This window comes from Amphiura filiformis, chromosome 7 (assembly GCF_039555335.1).
Source record: "Amphiura filiformis chromosome 7, Afil_fr2py, whole genome shotgun sequence".
NCBI classification, from domain to species: Eukaryota; Metazoa; Echinodermata; class Ophiuroidea; order Amphilepidida; family Amphiuridae; genus Amphiura; species Amphiura filiformis.
In genome coordinates, this window is record NC_092634.1 from 61744421 (window position 1) to 61759007 (window position 14587).

General features: G+C 36.5%; 1 protein-coding gene across 1 annotated transcript; it reads right to left on the bottom strand.

Moving 5' to 3' along the window:
- Positions 1–1458: 1458 nt before the first annotated feature.
- Positions 1459–11204, bottom strand: LOC140156513 (uncharacterized). The gene is made up of 10 exons (XM_072179456.1): positions 11132–11204; positions 10606–10786; positions 8452–8666; positions 7754–7937; positions 7204–7436; positions 6127–6255; positions 5725–5844; positions 4480–4814; positions 3769–3907; positions 1459–1718 (listed from the first exon to the last, which is right to left on the bottom strand). Exons 1-10 carry the CDS (start codon positions 11202–11204, stop codon positions 1459–1461), a joined length of 1869 nt encoding a protein of 622 aa, XP_072035557.1.
- Between the last annotated feature and the right edge of the window lie 3383 nt (positions 11205–14587).

Below are 14587 nucleotides of genomic sequence, written 5' to 3' on the forward strand. Positions count from 1 at the left end.
ATTACAATATATTTATGCATCGTGAACCAGAACAAGCAAACGCGTTGGTGATCAATTATTTAATGATATGTGACCGTACAGCACGAATGAGTAAATGTCCTCAATTGTATTCTGAGTTACAGTGTAAAATGGGCATGAAGGTCATATTCATAGGTATTTCAATTTGGTGCTACGTGTATCTCATTAAATGAGGTACACGTAGCACCCAATTGAGGTACCTATGAATACGACCTTCATGCCCATTTTACACTGTAACTCAGAATACAATTGAGGACATTTACGGCTCATTCGTGCTGTATGGTCACATATAAGAGAAAACTGAATATTCTCTTGTTCTATGTATTCAGTTTCCTCTCGTATCATTTAATTGGTCGTCAATTACATTTGCATTTGTTTGTTCTGGTTGACGATGCGTAATATTATTTCCTACTTTAAAATGCAAAGACTTCATAAAAAGTAAGTCAACCGCTATAAATACGCCTGTAGCTTTAACAATATTAATCGTATTCACAATAATTCAACATAGAACAAAATATGTGACTGGACACCACGAATCAGCCGTAAAGTCGACCCCGGTCAATTTTGTTTTATTTCGTGTTTAGAAAAAATATATCATAAGCTTTAAAACGGTATATCATTTGACTTCAAACAATATCCAGAAGCGGAGTTATGGTTTGTTGAACTCTGTTCCTTCAACAAAATTGTAGCTTTTTTTCGGTTCTACATGTGTCTCTTTTTCCACATTTCTGGTAATAAATATCAAACAGTCATAATTGGCGGTCATTTCAAATCATCCCCAAGTCAATGAGGTTCAGGAATGTCCTCTCATTGGTAATTGTTGGTTATACATACAATGCTTTGTTATCCACCATTGAACAGGATTTAGCCAAAGCAAACAAAGACAAGAACTATTGTAGAGAAATAGGTAGAAGCTTATTATCTCTTCTTCAGCAATAGGATTATTGATTGGTTTAAACATTTGATAAGATACTTGTCGCACCTTATTGAGACACCTATGAATACGACCTTCACGTACATTTTACACTGTAAATCAGAATGCAAGTTGCCGAGTTTACGGCTCATTCGTAGTGTCCACTCACATGATTTATATACGAGCATGTTGATACATATTCGTGCAATATCGTTTAATATTAGTAACACAGTAGCATTTGTGTTGAAAAATAACCCGGGAAAATAACCGAATTTTAAAGTTAACAGCGATCAAATGTTATTACCCAAGCACTGTGCCATGTAATACCCGCCATTATCTTCGCGCTGAATTCAAATCAATACAATTTACTGTAACCTTTTCTTCCAAATTGGAAGAATTTATCGAAATCTTGAACAGGGGAAGTGTGTTTTTATTTAATGGAGTAGCCCAATGTTTGTGACCTGCAAGTTGGTAGTTTCAAGACGTCCTGGCTACTGCGTTGATGTTCTTTGTTTCACACGCACCTGTTAAAGGCAGTATGTCTCAATGTCCTTTGTGAATGGGGAAACAATGGACCATTCACGAAGGACAGCCTCTGCTGGAGTATCAGGATTCAAGAGAACAAACTTACGAGCGATGAAATCAATTTCGTCTTGAGTGTGGAAACTGGTGAGATGAGATGATCTATCGTTGCAGTAGGCTTTGGCGTCGGCATAAGTTTTACTGTCACTGGAAACAAAATAGCAATAGTTGTTTGACTCCTCCCATCCTGCAGAGCACTTATAATCTGTAGCATTATTTATATAAGAAATGGAATATGCACATTGTTATGTTATAGTAAAGCTGGCTAATATACATCGAAAGTTTGTGGTACATTGTTCATCATTAGTAAAGCAGTGGTATTACTTGAACTTGAACCAAGAAATAAGGAGAAGAAGGGTTACCTACTATAAGACAATTAAGAAAATAGAAACACTTTCAGAATGTGTCAGAAAAGAAAAGAAAGAACTGCTAGAGTTCAGTATCTTATTTGTAATTAACCTTCTCATGAATTATATGTTAATATACGCTTTTCACTTGTTGGGAGTGCAATTGTGCAATTGGTACAAAATAATGCACGAGCCTCGAATAGGGCAGTGCATTAGACGCATCAATGTAATAAGCCAAGTTCAAATTGGTGTAAATAAAGGAAGAGTCATTTAGTTGTTTAGTTGTGAATGTTTGTGAAATTGACATGATGGACAGAAAAGCAGAGATGGTAACTCTCGCACTGCCCATTGAAATTTTCCAGTTGAATTCACAAACACACCATAATTATGAAATCCACACAGAGAGTATGAGTTTGAAACGGGGATACCTATAATTAAAGACAGAGCTAAAAAGAATTTATCGCGTCTGATGTCACTGTCAATTACGATCTTTGATTGGTTTACACAGGTTAATAGCGCGTAAGACCGATCTATGTGGTGCTGATCGGAGAAAAGGAATAGCAGCAAATGGCGAAAAATACGTACTTTTACAAGGCAAAAAGCAGCTTATCTGGGCATTGTTGACATGGTGCATTCACCAAAGAAAGTTTCCTACTATCGAGACCTAACTTTTGAGATGGTTTGCATGTTTGAAGGTGCAAAATTAACAATAATGGCCCGGTTATACCGCCGCGTTCAGCAAGTCATCATCATCACGACACTTAAATTCGACGCGATAAATTCTTTTTATCTCTGTCTTTAATTATAAATGAGCGACTCCATTTGAAATCTACAACAACTGTGTGTGGAAGATTAAGGTCATGTCTTCCATAGAGGTGTATGTATTTCAACTAGAACCAAGGTATGTCGAGGCACCGGGGGGGGGGACTCCCATATATTGACATACGTCATGTGCCCATGAAATGACCCTGTTATTTTTGGCAAATTCTACACCCAATGTCCCCGTTTTTTCAATAGCCTACACTGAATGACCTCCTTTTTTTAATAATTAATCCTCAAAATTGGAATGAATTTCGGCGCGCTTTTGGGTTTTTGCCTATTTTGTACTGTAAAATTGGGTAAAATGCTATTTTTGATTGTTAATGATTGTTTAATTTTGGGCGCTCCCATACAAAATCATCCCATTTTTGACATTGCCAACACCGAATGACCTCCTCTTTTCTGAAAATTTCTACACTGATATACCCCTAGTTTCGTACGCTGGTGGGCACAGGTACGTCACTTTCATATTCGAGTGCCCCCGGGCGATTCACACGTACGCGTCTGGCCCTCTGCTCGCGCTACCTCTCTATATTCGGACATCGTGATCCAAGAAATTAACTTTGCGCTAGCGCACAGTGTCATCGCCCCGATATCTTCATGGCAGAAATCGCCATGGTAGGTTGAATCCACCGCCACGCATGGTCATTTTGTTCCGACCTGTTTAATAGTTTTGAGACGCATAATGGGCCGAAGGACATCTGACTAAGGCTACTGACCTCGCTGTGTGTGAGCATATATGATCAAAAATCTATGGTGTGAGTTAGCATGGTACGCCATAGGTCACTGCTTTTTTTTTAATAGAGTTCAATACGCAAGCTTCTTCCTCAAGACACTAGCTAACGACTATCATATCTGTTCAACATGTATATTCAAGTGCAAGGAACCACATCTGGCTTCTTTATACGAAATAATTTACAAGAGGTATTCATCATTTTCTCCCCCGGTATCCAAAGATTTTCGTCTCAATATCAACATCGTGCATAGCACATTCACGTGTATCGATCCCGGGTATTTATTTTAGTATCTCTGCTGTACCACGTAATTATTAGCCAGGCGATGTCGGTGTGTGGCGCTCAGAACATTTACCTTCACAACCAAGAAGTTCAAACCGCATGCTGATGTGACCGTTCCATTCAGTGGGGATTATTCGGATAAAAGACGCTATAACTGGTACAAGGAAAAGATTGGTAACAACCGTAGTTCGGTCGGTGTTTCCATCAAATATCTGTGATAGGGATTGATTTTCAAAGGACAAAAATACCGTTTATACAATCTTTTATAGTTTTGTATGTTATTTTAGAAACATACGATCGTATTTTCTGTCTGCATTGAACTTGTACGGTGGTCCTTGTATTTGATCGCCCAATTGTTTTTTAAAATTGTGTTAGAAAACAAACAAAAAACAACACTGTTGTCCTTTTATTTTCTTCTTGTGTTTTTCCAATCATTTGTGATAGAAAATCGAATACGTGAAAATTTGTTCTTTTAATTATCACGAATTGGTTGGTGTTAGAAAAACATTAACATTGTTGGCTTTTTTCGTTTTCTTACTAGAAAAATCTCTTCATAATGCTACAAACGAGTTTTTAGGGGTCCCCGTTTTTAGGGTGCACGCTTTCCAGATTACACTTGGTCAATCTGGAAAACGAGGAGCAAAGTTGAAAAACGGGGACCCCTGGAAATTTGTCGGTAAGTTATGGGGTGATTTTAAGGGGTCCCCGTTTTCGGCGTCCCTTTTTTCGAGACTCCCCAAAGTATATAGTTATCCATGTTGAACAATGAAGATAAAAACCTTACCATTTCTCCATTTATTTGCTGAACATCTGTCCAATCGTCACCGTTATGACTGTATTTAACTTTGAATTTGGTCACCCACTGTCCCCCATCCTGTCTTCCTTGAATCAACACGCCAGTAACCCGTGTTGGGTGGCCAAAAGCTGTCTGGATCCATTGGTTGCCGTCATTGGTCTGGACACTCCATGCTCCAGTACTAATACTTGGCTGCGCAACGTGATTTAGACGAGCATTGTTAGCCCCGTGGTATACAGAGTCAGTAAATTCTGTGGAAGCTGTGATTTGGGCGTCACTTATCCGGCCATCTTCTACCCCGAGACGGTCTTGGCAAGCTATTACTATAATGGAAGACAGTGATAAAAAGACTAGTTTGCGTCTGACGTCATCTGTCAATCAAACTCGAGCATGGTCACGTTTGTTTACAAGTGTCGTGATGATAATGAGTTGCTGAACGCGGCAGTAAAACCGGGCGCCTTATTGTTAATTTTGCACCTTCAAACATACAAACCATCTCAAACTGTCAACAATGCCTAGAAAAGTTGCTTTTTGCCTTGTAAATGTACGTAATTTTTCGCCATTTCTGCTATTCCTTTTCTCCAATCGGCACCAGATAAACTGACCTTACTTTTACGCGTTATAAACCTGTCGAGAATCGTAGGGAATTTGATTGACAGTGACGTCAGACACTAACTAGTCTTTTTTTTTTATCTCTGTCTTCAATTATAGTTAATAAAATATCATTTTTTAACTTGGTAGCTCTTGGTTAACGTTAATTTGGAAACTAGTAAAAAGGGTAGCATTAATATTATAATCACAGGATAGAGGCGAATTACGGTTGTATAGATCCAGGAAGGCCAGAGTGTGTACGGTTAAACCAAGTCAAGTTAATGGCTCAATCGGCACTAAGGCGCTAGAGTCAACTCTAGAGTGACTGTGTCGGTACGAGATCGCGCCACCGCGGTATCAATTCCTATTTTCGTAAAATTGAACCAGCTTGAAACAACCGTTCACGGTTGTCTCGGTAAACTCGGATAGCTGATCCTGGTAACGATGTTACATGGAGGTAATATGATTACGCTGATCTCGACTTGCTAATCCCTTAAGTAGTTTGTGGAATGAATTGATCCACCATGATCAGGAAATTTCTGTTTAGTATATGTGACCGCACACGGCGAATAAGCCGTAAATTCCCGACAAAACTGACTGACGTAAAGATGGGTTCAAAATAATGTTTAAGCAAATCCTTACCGGCCTGGTTTTGCTGGCAATATTCTATACACGTTTCTCTTGTCATAGTGTCAGACGTTGACACTCCAATAGGTAGTGCGCGATCGTTTCCATCTTCAAAACATCCATGGTATACAATCTCTACAAAAATTGGTGAGAAACTTGTAAAAAGTTAGGCTATAGTAAGGAAAGAATTGAATTAGAATCAATATTTTTAGTGCATTTATAGGTAAATCTGGGATAAATAATGCTCCTTCCATCCCACTCACCTTAAGGAATGACAATATCACTCCTTATTCTCTTAATTGTTAAGTGCAAAAAAATAAAATAAATAAAAAAGCGTTCGTAACAAAGTTCAAGTTTTCTATGTCTGAATAATCTCTGAGTTGAAACTACTCAAATTTGATTTGACAATCAAAATACCTAGACATTGATGACCATCCATACTCAGTTGATAACCGTCATTACATGAGCAAGAGAAAGCTCCTATTCCGGGTTCATTCTGGCAATTCTGATCGCAAGTATGAGTTCCTTCTAAACAGTCGTCGACGTCTAAAAGAAAAGATAACAGATATATGACAAAAACTGACAAGCTTTAAGGAAACAAAACGCCGCAATAGTGTGCTATATCTAAACACAGACATAAGCCAACAAGGACCTGTCATTAGGGTTATGTTATGGCAGTATGGTAACTATGGTTTAGGGTTATGGTTAGAATCACTGGGGAAGCCAGGGGAGTGGGGGTGTAAATTGCCCACAGGAAACTTTGAGGGATAAAATGGAGACAACAAGGAGTAAAGTGTCATTAAAAAGACTGAAAATGGAAAATTTGAGGGATAAAATGGGGACGCAAGGAGTAAAAAGTCATTAAAATGACTGAAAATGGGAAAACCAATGGGGACAAAATTTTGGCTTTGCCCATCTTACTACAATGGGACAAGCTAAATCGACAGATAGGGACGAAAATATGTCTCCCCACACACTAAAAGGCTGGCTACTCTTCTGGTAGAATTAAAGGATGTCTCCGGCAATCACAACATCATGCCTTATAATAGAAAATAAATTATCAAGCACGAATCACGTGGTTTTATTTAAAACAAATTCATATCGACCATAACAACGAATTTATACAACCGTCCCTCAAGACGCGATATTCAAGATTTCCCGGCGCCGCAATTGAACATGACGTCACAGTAATACAGTGAAGGTTAACAACAACAATTGAGCACACAAAACCATGACGTCATTGCACTCGACAATTTCGGCGCGGGAATTATGATATCGTGTTGAGGCCCGACTGTTTTTTTATTATTTTTTATGGTCAATATGAGTTTGTTTTAAATAAAACCATGCGATTCGTGCTTGATAATTATTTTTCTAACGTATTATGTTGTGATTACCGGAGATTTCCTTTAAGGCAAGAGGTAGGGTTAGGTTTATGAGGTTACCAAGTGAAATAATAGGGATGTTAAACAAACACTGTCGACGTTTGAACCTTACCGGGAATGTATTCACATACAAAGGGAAATATATATGTGCAGTCACTGTCATTCCATAAACCATTGCCGCTTATCTGCCCTTGAATACAGTATTGTCCGGCTGCGGTTCCACTAGGCGAACCAATTTCCCAATTGGTATAGGTGCCTGTGACAGTGCCCCCAGCCTTAAGTAGCACGTTTGAGTTTGAAGGTATGTACATCCCTATCCACGTGTTATTTTTAGCCGAATATGAACTTGGATAAAATATTACATTGAATAGATTAGGCAGCATTTAAAGCCATATGGAGATAATATAATATTTTATTCAAAATTATTTGCCTAACTACTCAACGAATAATTATTATATAATATTAATGTTTATAGTTTAAAGGTTCTCAAAACAAATCCAATAAAGGTGATGTTAAATACATACTGATATGTAAAATTATATGTCCAAATTTCTCCCTTGCAAGTTGCTTTATCCCTTTGGCTTATGTACCCCTAGCAAAAAGTCCTGGCTACGTAAGCCACTGCTTATGCGTCGGAAAAGGTAAATATGAATAACACTTACGATATTGCTGATAAATCACGGCTTACGATTGCATTCACATGGTTTTGCGTAGCCGCATTCCCTATGTAGGCTAGATCTCCCCCGTATCTATCTGCACAATCTTGACGACCCTCATCCCATGTTGCCCACTCATTTTGAGCAATATAGCACTTCCCACTACCTGGCATGACATCAAGACATTGTTCTAAAAAAGGAATTTATATGAGTTATAAAGCAAATTAATATTGAATATTTTTATTCGTTCAATGGAAAGAATAGCTCGGTGAAATATGAACGGTTCCTAATAAATGAAACAGTCCATCTCATCTCACGAAAATATTCTTACCATTGTTTCTACTCAGAAACATCATGAGGATTCCGCTCTCAACTAAATTGATATTAAGGGCGTTGGCTCTTACTAACGTTGTTCCTCATGCAAATGAGACAGTTTATGATTTCGTAGCTTCTACACAGAGATTTCGGAGCTATATTTTTGTTATTTCCCTATTTCACGTGCATCAAGGCCGTTTCTATACAGTTGAATGAGCATGAAAAGAATCTTCCGCACGACTCTACAGTGCGAAGTAAATATCGTATTTGTGTACTCATGAAATGTAATGTTCAATATTAATTTTGCATACTAAATTACCTCAATTTACATTTCCATAAATCTGATTAACTCCCATTGGATCACAATACGTACATTGGTTTATACCAACCTTTACTGGGGTAATACTTGCACAAGTAATTCCGCTGTACAGTACAACCGTGGTCATTCAACTTTCCATTTGATCGAATGATTTCCATACACATTGCTGAGGGATATCCATTGGGTTCATTTGTATTCCAACTGAGGAATGTCTGGATCTTGCCTTCAACTGTTAATACGTCATATGTATTCGATGCCCGTGTAAGCCCAATCCATGTATTACCGCTATAATTGAAGACCGAATTAAAAAGACTAGTTTGCGTATGACGTCCTGTCAACCAGACCAAAAATGCTGTACTGCGCAAGACAGCAACCAATCACGTCGCGCCTTTGCCCTGACGTCAGACGCAAACTAGTCTTTTTAATTCGGTCTTCAATAATTATATAATACAGGTGATATAAGAAAAAGATAATAATGCATTCTGTTATTATTTCAAAGTAATTGGGAACAGTTTGAAAAGAAGTGTAACTGGTAAGGGTTTCATTCCCGGGGTTTCATTACGACAAGTTGCAATAGACCGAGTGACAAACTCTAATGAGCCGTGACATCATCACCCTATTTACATCTTGCCGTGATTTAATAGTGTATTTACTATGCAAATAACCACTTTCCTTGCTCCACAGTGTATTTCCCTCCACGTCCACAGTCATCTTTTGTTTTTGGACCACAGTTATTTGATGGCATGTAAAACTACGTAATTTTAAAGAAAAAGTGAACACTGATGGTGCTATTTATCTTAAATTGTGTTTTCATCTTTACAAGATATAAACATTGGTATAGTGGCATTCAAACACTAGCAAAAGAGTTACAAATATCAATGAAATTTTCAAACAACTTTTTATCATGATATGTAAGGAATAACTTGTATTATTTTATTAAATTGAATTTAAAATATATGTAAATAGCGCCCTCAATTTGAACACAAATATACACTTAATTTAACAGAATAGAAATTACCACAAAAAGCAGAAAAAATGAATATGAATAAGTTGAGATGAATAAGTTGATAAAAAGGAGAGAAATACTGTGTTAAAATAGCTCAAAATATATGTATATATTAGTGTGGTAGCTGTTGGTATTGTCCAGCTTTAGAATTGGACAATATTATAAAATTTTGTTAGAAAGTTTAATAAATGATCACATCACAGACCCCATTGGAAATAAACATGCATAAGCCGGGCTTTTGTGGGCTACCCTTGCCTTGCAACTTTTGATGTTGTGGCGTGTGTGCCATCTGGGATGACATTTGATGGTTTGGTTTAATTATTTGATACTTTGTATTTCCTTAATCATAACTTTGTTCTATTTGGTTCTCTGTCTTTTGTATATGTTGCAAGGCTAAATAAAAACTAAACTAAACTAAACACTACGAGGCGCCAAATTAGGTTAGTTCAGTGTTTATAACATAAGATCGTTTACAACAGCTTCATCAAAATATATGACTATTTAACTTTAGATCCCGTTGGATATGGTCTGACAGTATGTCTCCTTTACGAGTTGATGGAGCGATATTCATCAATAGGTATAAGATAATTATCACTGTTCTTCCGTTTGCTAAACGTAACTCTATTTTAAACCCGAGGACATTTGGCGTCGATTGTTGATTCGCCACGACTTTGTGCTTTCACTGCTTATAAGACTTCGGCAACACTGACTGGGTTTAAATGAGGTTTTATTGCGAGGTCAAACATGATGCAGTCATGTCTACAGTAGAATTCACCACGACCTTTGCAGGACTTAAACCCCATTAAAAGTTATCAAACCAAGATAACACTCATTGAAAACAGCTCAACTAATTAAATCAGATCTTCTCTGGTTAAATCTACACGACACATGTTTCTGTTTTACCTGTGCAATGAGCAATGAGCTGGTATTATAGTTTCAGTTGGGTGAACGATTATAAAGCGAACACAAGGTAACAATATTGTGTGTGCTTTTGTTTACAAAATGAGACAATAGTGTGCTTATTGTTAACCAACGTTCTTGAAGAGGAGAAGCATAATGGTGGTTTGGAAATAATTTCTTCATATTTTTTGGTGTTATATATCTATCTGTCGTTTACATTATCCTTCCTAAAACACAAAAGTGCGAATATTTCCAAACACCTAAATTAGCTAAAAATTTAGGACATGTTACAAAACTATATTTTCTAGCCGCATTTACCTTGGAATATCCCTAAGAAGTATACCATACGCATGGTCCTGTTCCTCGGGATGAGTTGGTACGAATAGTTGTCCATTCCAGTCGTCTATACATTTTTGTCGGGCTGTTTCCCAAGTAACCGTTGTCGCTACGGCTTTATAACATGCGCCGGCATAATAATCATTACATGGTGTCGGCACACCTGTATTAAAAAAGATCATTATTTATGATCCGTTTCGACAAAGCTTAACACATGTCGGCAGACCTTATTTTGAGATGAAATGCTAGAAAGTTTATCTACAATCAGGCCCGGAGCATGGGGTGCGGAATAATGTCCCAAATGTGCAAACGGAATGGTGTGAAAAGTATACTACATAACTCAAATGATTCCGTTGGTCATAAATGCACCTTTATGACGTGTATGCAAGAAGTGTAAAAACATACAAGTCCCAAATTCCAGATCCGCCAACTTTGCGGGCGGGAATTTCAGACATGTTCTAAATTGTGAGTTCAAAACTCGGATGTAATGGCATTTAGCTTAGCTTACCTTGACAGAAATGAGAAGAGCAGAAAAGAATAGTAACAAACAATACGTGTTGAAGTTGTAAATACACATTCATTCTGACCAGTTTAAGTTGAGCTAACATGACTTTGAACATGAAGTTGATTGAACAAAGTTGACGCGCATGTTATGAACACAGCATTATATTGACTTATCGGTTGCTGAATATATCATATAACTGCGGCAATACATTAAAGAATCATAAACTACAATAATATTTGCAAGACTAGCTGATTGATTGGAACGTTTTACCAAAACATATTTATAATAACGTTGTGGCGACACATTAAAAAATTATAAACTATAATAGTAATTGCAAGGCAAATTTATTGATTGCATTGTCTTACCAAACAATTATACTGTTACCATTAAATTGAGTCTATTGATCACATTATTTATTAATGGTCAACAACTCGTGTGGCTATTATTCCAGGTTAAAACTAACCCAAATAATCGATGTTTTAAAAATTAAAAAAAGCGATATTAACTATAAATAGAAAATATTATTTGAGGCATGGCGAAATTTATGTATCATTTATGTCCAATGGCAAGGGCGTCAATCCCAATCCAAAGTTGATCATGGGGGGGACATTATTTTGTTAAATATGACCGCGAAGGAGGCCTGTCGTCGCGCTTGCGCGAAGCTGGGGATGTGTCTCCCCCATTTCGTTAGAAAAGTTTACAAGATGTGCGCCAAATGAAGGCATTTTATGAAATGTTTTTACACTTTTTTTGTGTGTTACACTATTATTGTGTAAAATGATATGTTCAATATACAGGGTGTCCCAGAAAAAATTACCGGGCAAATGAATTTGGAAATAGACATCAAAATCCAAACATCTAAACACCAGCGAGTAGCCCATCTTATCCTGCATCTTATACGCTAATTTTACTGGAATCGGTTGTCTGATCGCGAAGAAATGAGCGATTACATAACGCATTTGTCAATTCACTTCATTCCAAGTTTGAAAGAAAGCCCATTCAACACAATATGCACTAGTGGTTAAACTGTCAATGTGCTTCATATTTTGTTCTATGAAATCCTTTTCGTTCTTTTTAAACAACCTGTTTCTTGCAAAACATTTAATTTAAATTTGAAAACCTGCATGATATTGAAAATGAAGGCTTGTATGTAGGAAGATGCTCGGTATTTGTAAATATCTTTTTTCGTAAATGTTGATATAAATGTTGCATAAAGAATTACTACACAAAGAATTGCAGCTGGCTTAAAACTTTCTCACACACATTAATGTTTTCGGAATATTTCCAAGAAATTGTAATGCTAAGTTTAAATCTTTTAAAACTTAACAACATTAATGTTGCGTGGTATCAACAATCACAGGTAAACCTGTAAGCACTTCATCATTGTCATTCTTGGCTCAAATGTTCTTTGTAAAGTATATTATTTTGCACAACCTAAAGAATAAGTTGGAGAGCTTCCAATTGCAGAAATCAAAGTTTTCTCGGACAAACCGTTATTCATCTTTAGTGAAAGCATGAATGACATAACACCGTCGGATTTTAATGCATAATGTGGACCAAATTTAATGAGATGCACAAACTTTAGGAAGCGGTGAGCGAGTATGAAAAAAGCGCCTGTTGATCAAACTTGGAATGAACTGCATTGATGCACGCATTATGCAATTGTTCATTTCTTCGGAACCAGTCAACCGAATCAAATAAAATTTTCGTATGTGATGCACAACAAAATTCTGATTCTGATGTCTATTTATCGATTTACGTTCAATTTTATTCATGGGACACCCTGTATATGAAAGCCCAATTGAAGTAGTGTGCAGTTCTTTTCTAGTGGCGTGCCTGGACTTTTTTTTTTTGTTGTTTGGGGGGGGGGACAAAGAAAAACATTACATTAACGCTTTAATGTACGATCTTTTTTCAGAATATACCTTTATTTTTCAAACCCGATTTTTGGCATAGTAACACTTACACATGTTCCAACTTAAATATATGAGCAAACTGCCAAATTCACCCTATTTGTAGTAAAACGGGGTGATTTTCTGTTGGTCCGACATAATATCATAATTTTTAGATTATGATAATAATGTGGAACGATCTCAAATCGTAATCTCCTACAAAAGCCAGTTTGGTTGCCCTCCCTCCAAATGTAGAGGGAGTGTAACCAAACTGGCTGCGTAGGAGACTAACTCTGAGGCCGCACACGCCGTCCTAATCAAATAGTGCGAGATATTTCGAGTGATAGAGGTGAAGTTTATGAAGTTGTTTCTTTGCAAATTCCAAATGTTTTTCGCGTCCAAATGTATTGAGAACTTGCATATTATCATTTTGAAAGACAAAAAGAAAAATCTGAAAATTAAAAAATTAAAAAAGATCGTACATTAAGGCTTTCACAATTCAATGTATCTGTGTATCCTGTGTCCAAATTCGGATCGTGCAGTTTCTCCATAGGAAACCGTAATGTTTCTAATAGTAGGCGCAGCTTGTACCCAGAAAACACAAAACGTTTTCGACATCATTCGCAAAAGGTTATCAGAAAACGTTTAAATGTCGGGTTATATAAAGGGTATATTAAGAGTATAAAACGTTTTCCTAACCTTAAAAAACATTTTTTGATAATCTCCTGTATGCTCAGCAAACAAAAATGTTTTAGAGAAAACGTTTAAATGTCGGGTTATATAAAGGGTAAAAAACGTTTTCATAATTTCCAAAAACATTCTTGAAAAGTTGATACAAAACATTCTAAACAGAATGCTATTTTGGGGTTGATAAAATATTTTGCGAAAAATGTTTTCCAAAAATATTTGCACCGTTTTCATGACCTTTATATAACCCGACATTTAAATGTTATTAAAATGTTTTGAAAAAAACATTTTAATGATATTCGTGATCCTAGCATCCTCTCTTTATGATATTTTTCAGTAGATATCCACGAAAAAAGATTATTCCCAAAATTTCAGTTGATTCCGATTTTGCGTTTGCGAGTTATGCATGATTACATGTATGTGTATCTGCTCCATAGACAATGTGTTGTAATTTCGTTCTGGTGCACCAGAACGAAATTAAAATTTCACGATATATTTGCTAAACGAATTAATATGCAAGAAATATTTTGTAAATAAACATTATGTAGCCAGAGGTTTCCAGTGATATAAAAATCTTAACTTTTTTTGTGAAAAGTGGGGGGATGATGCTGTGGATCACGAAATGCCCTTTTAAGTATTGACAAAATATTTCACAAAAAATGTTTGCAAAAATAAAATTTAGTTTACAATAACATTTTTTGAAAACATTTAAAAATATTGTTGTAGTGTGTTTTCATACAAAACGTTTAAAGACGTTATCATGACCTTTATATAACCCGACATTTTAATGTTATTAAAACGTTTTTACCTAAACCAAAAGCCAAAATATAACTTATTTAAAACGTTTTTGTGTTTGCTGGGCAGCAGAACAAAATTCTCC

Excerpts from the sequence above, each read along its gene's own strand:
- LOC140156513 (XM_072179456.1), bottom strand. The coding sequence starts at position 11,204 with ATGAATGTGTATTTACAACTTCAACACGTATTGTTTGTTACTATTCTT. Across the intron at positions 7,437-7,753 it reads CGTGATTTATCAGCAATATC|TTCATATTCGGCTAAAAATA; the intron begins GTAAGTGTTATT and ends ATTTTATCCAAG. Across the intron at positions 4,815-5,724 it reads TTGCCAGCAAAACCAGGCCG|TAATAGCTTGCCAAGACCGT; the intron begins GTAAGGATTTGC and ends CTTCCATTATAG.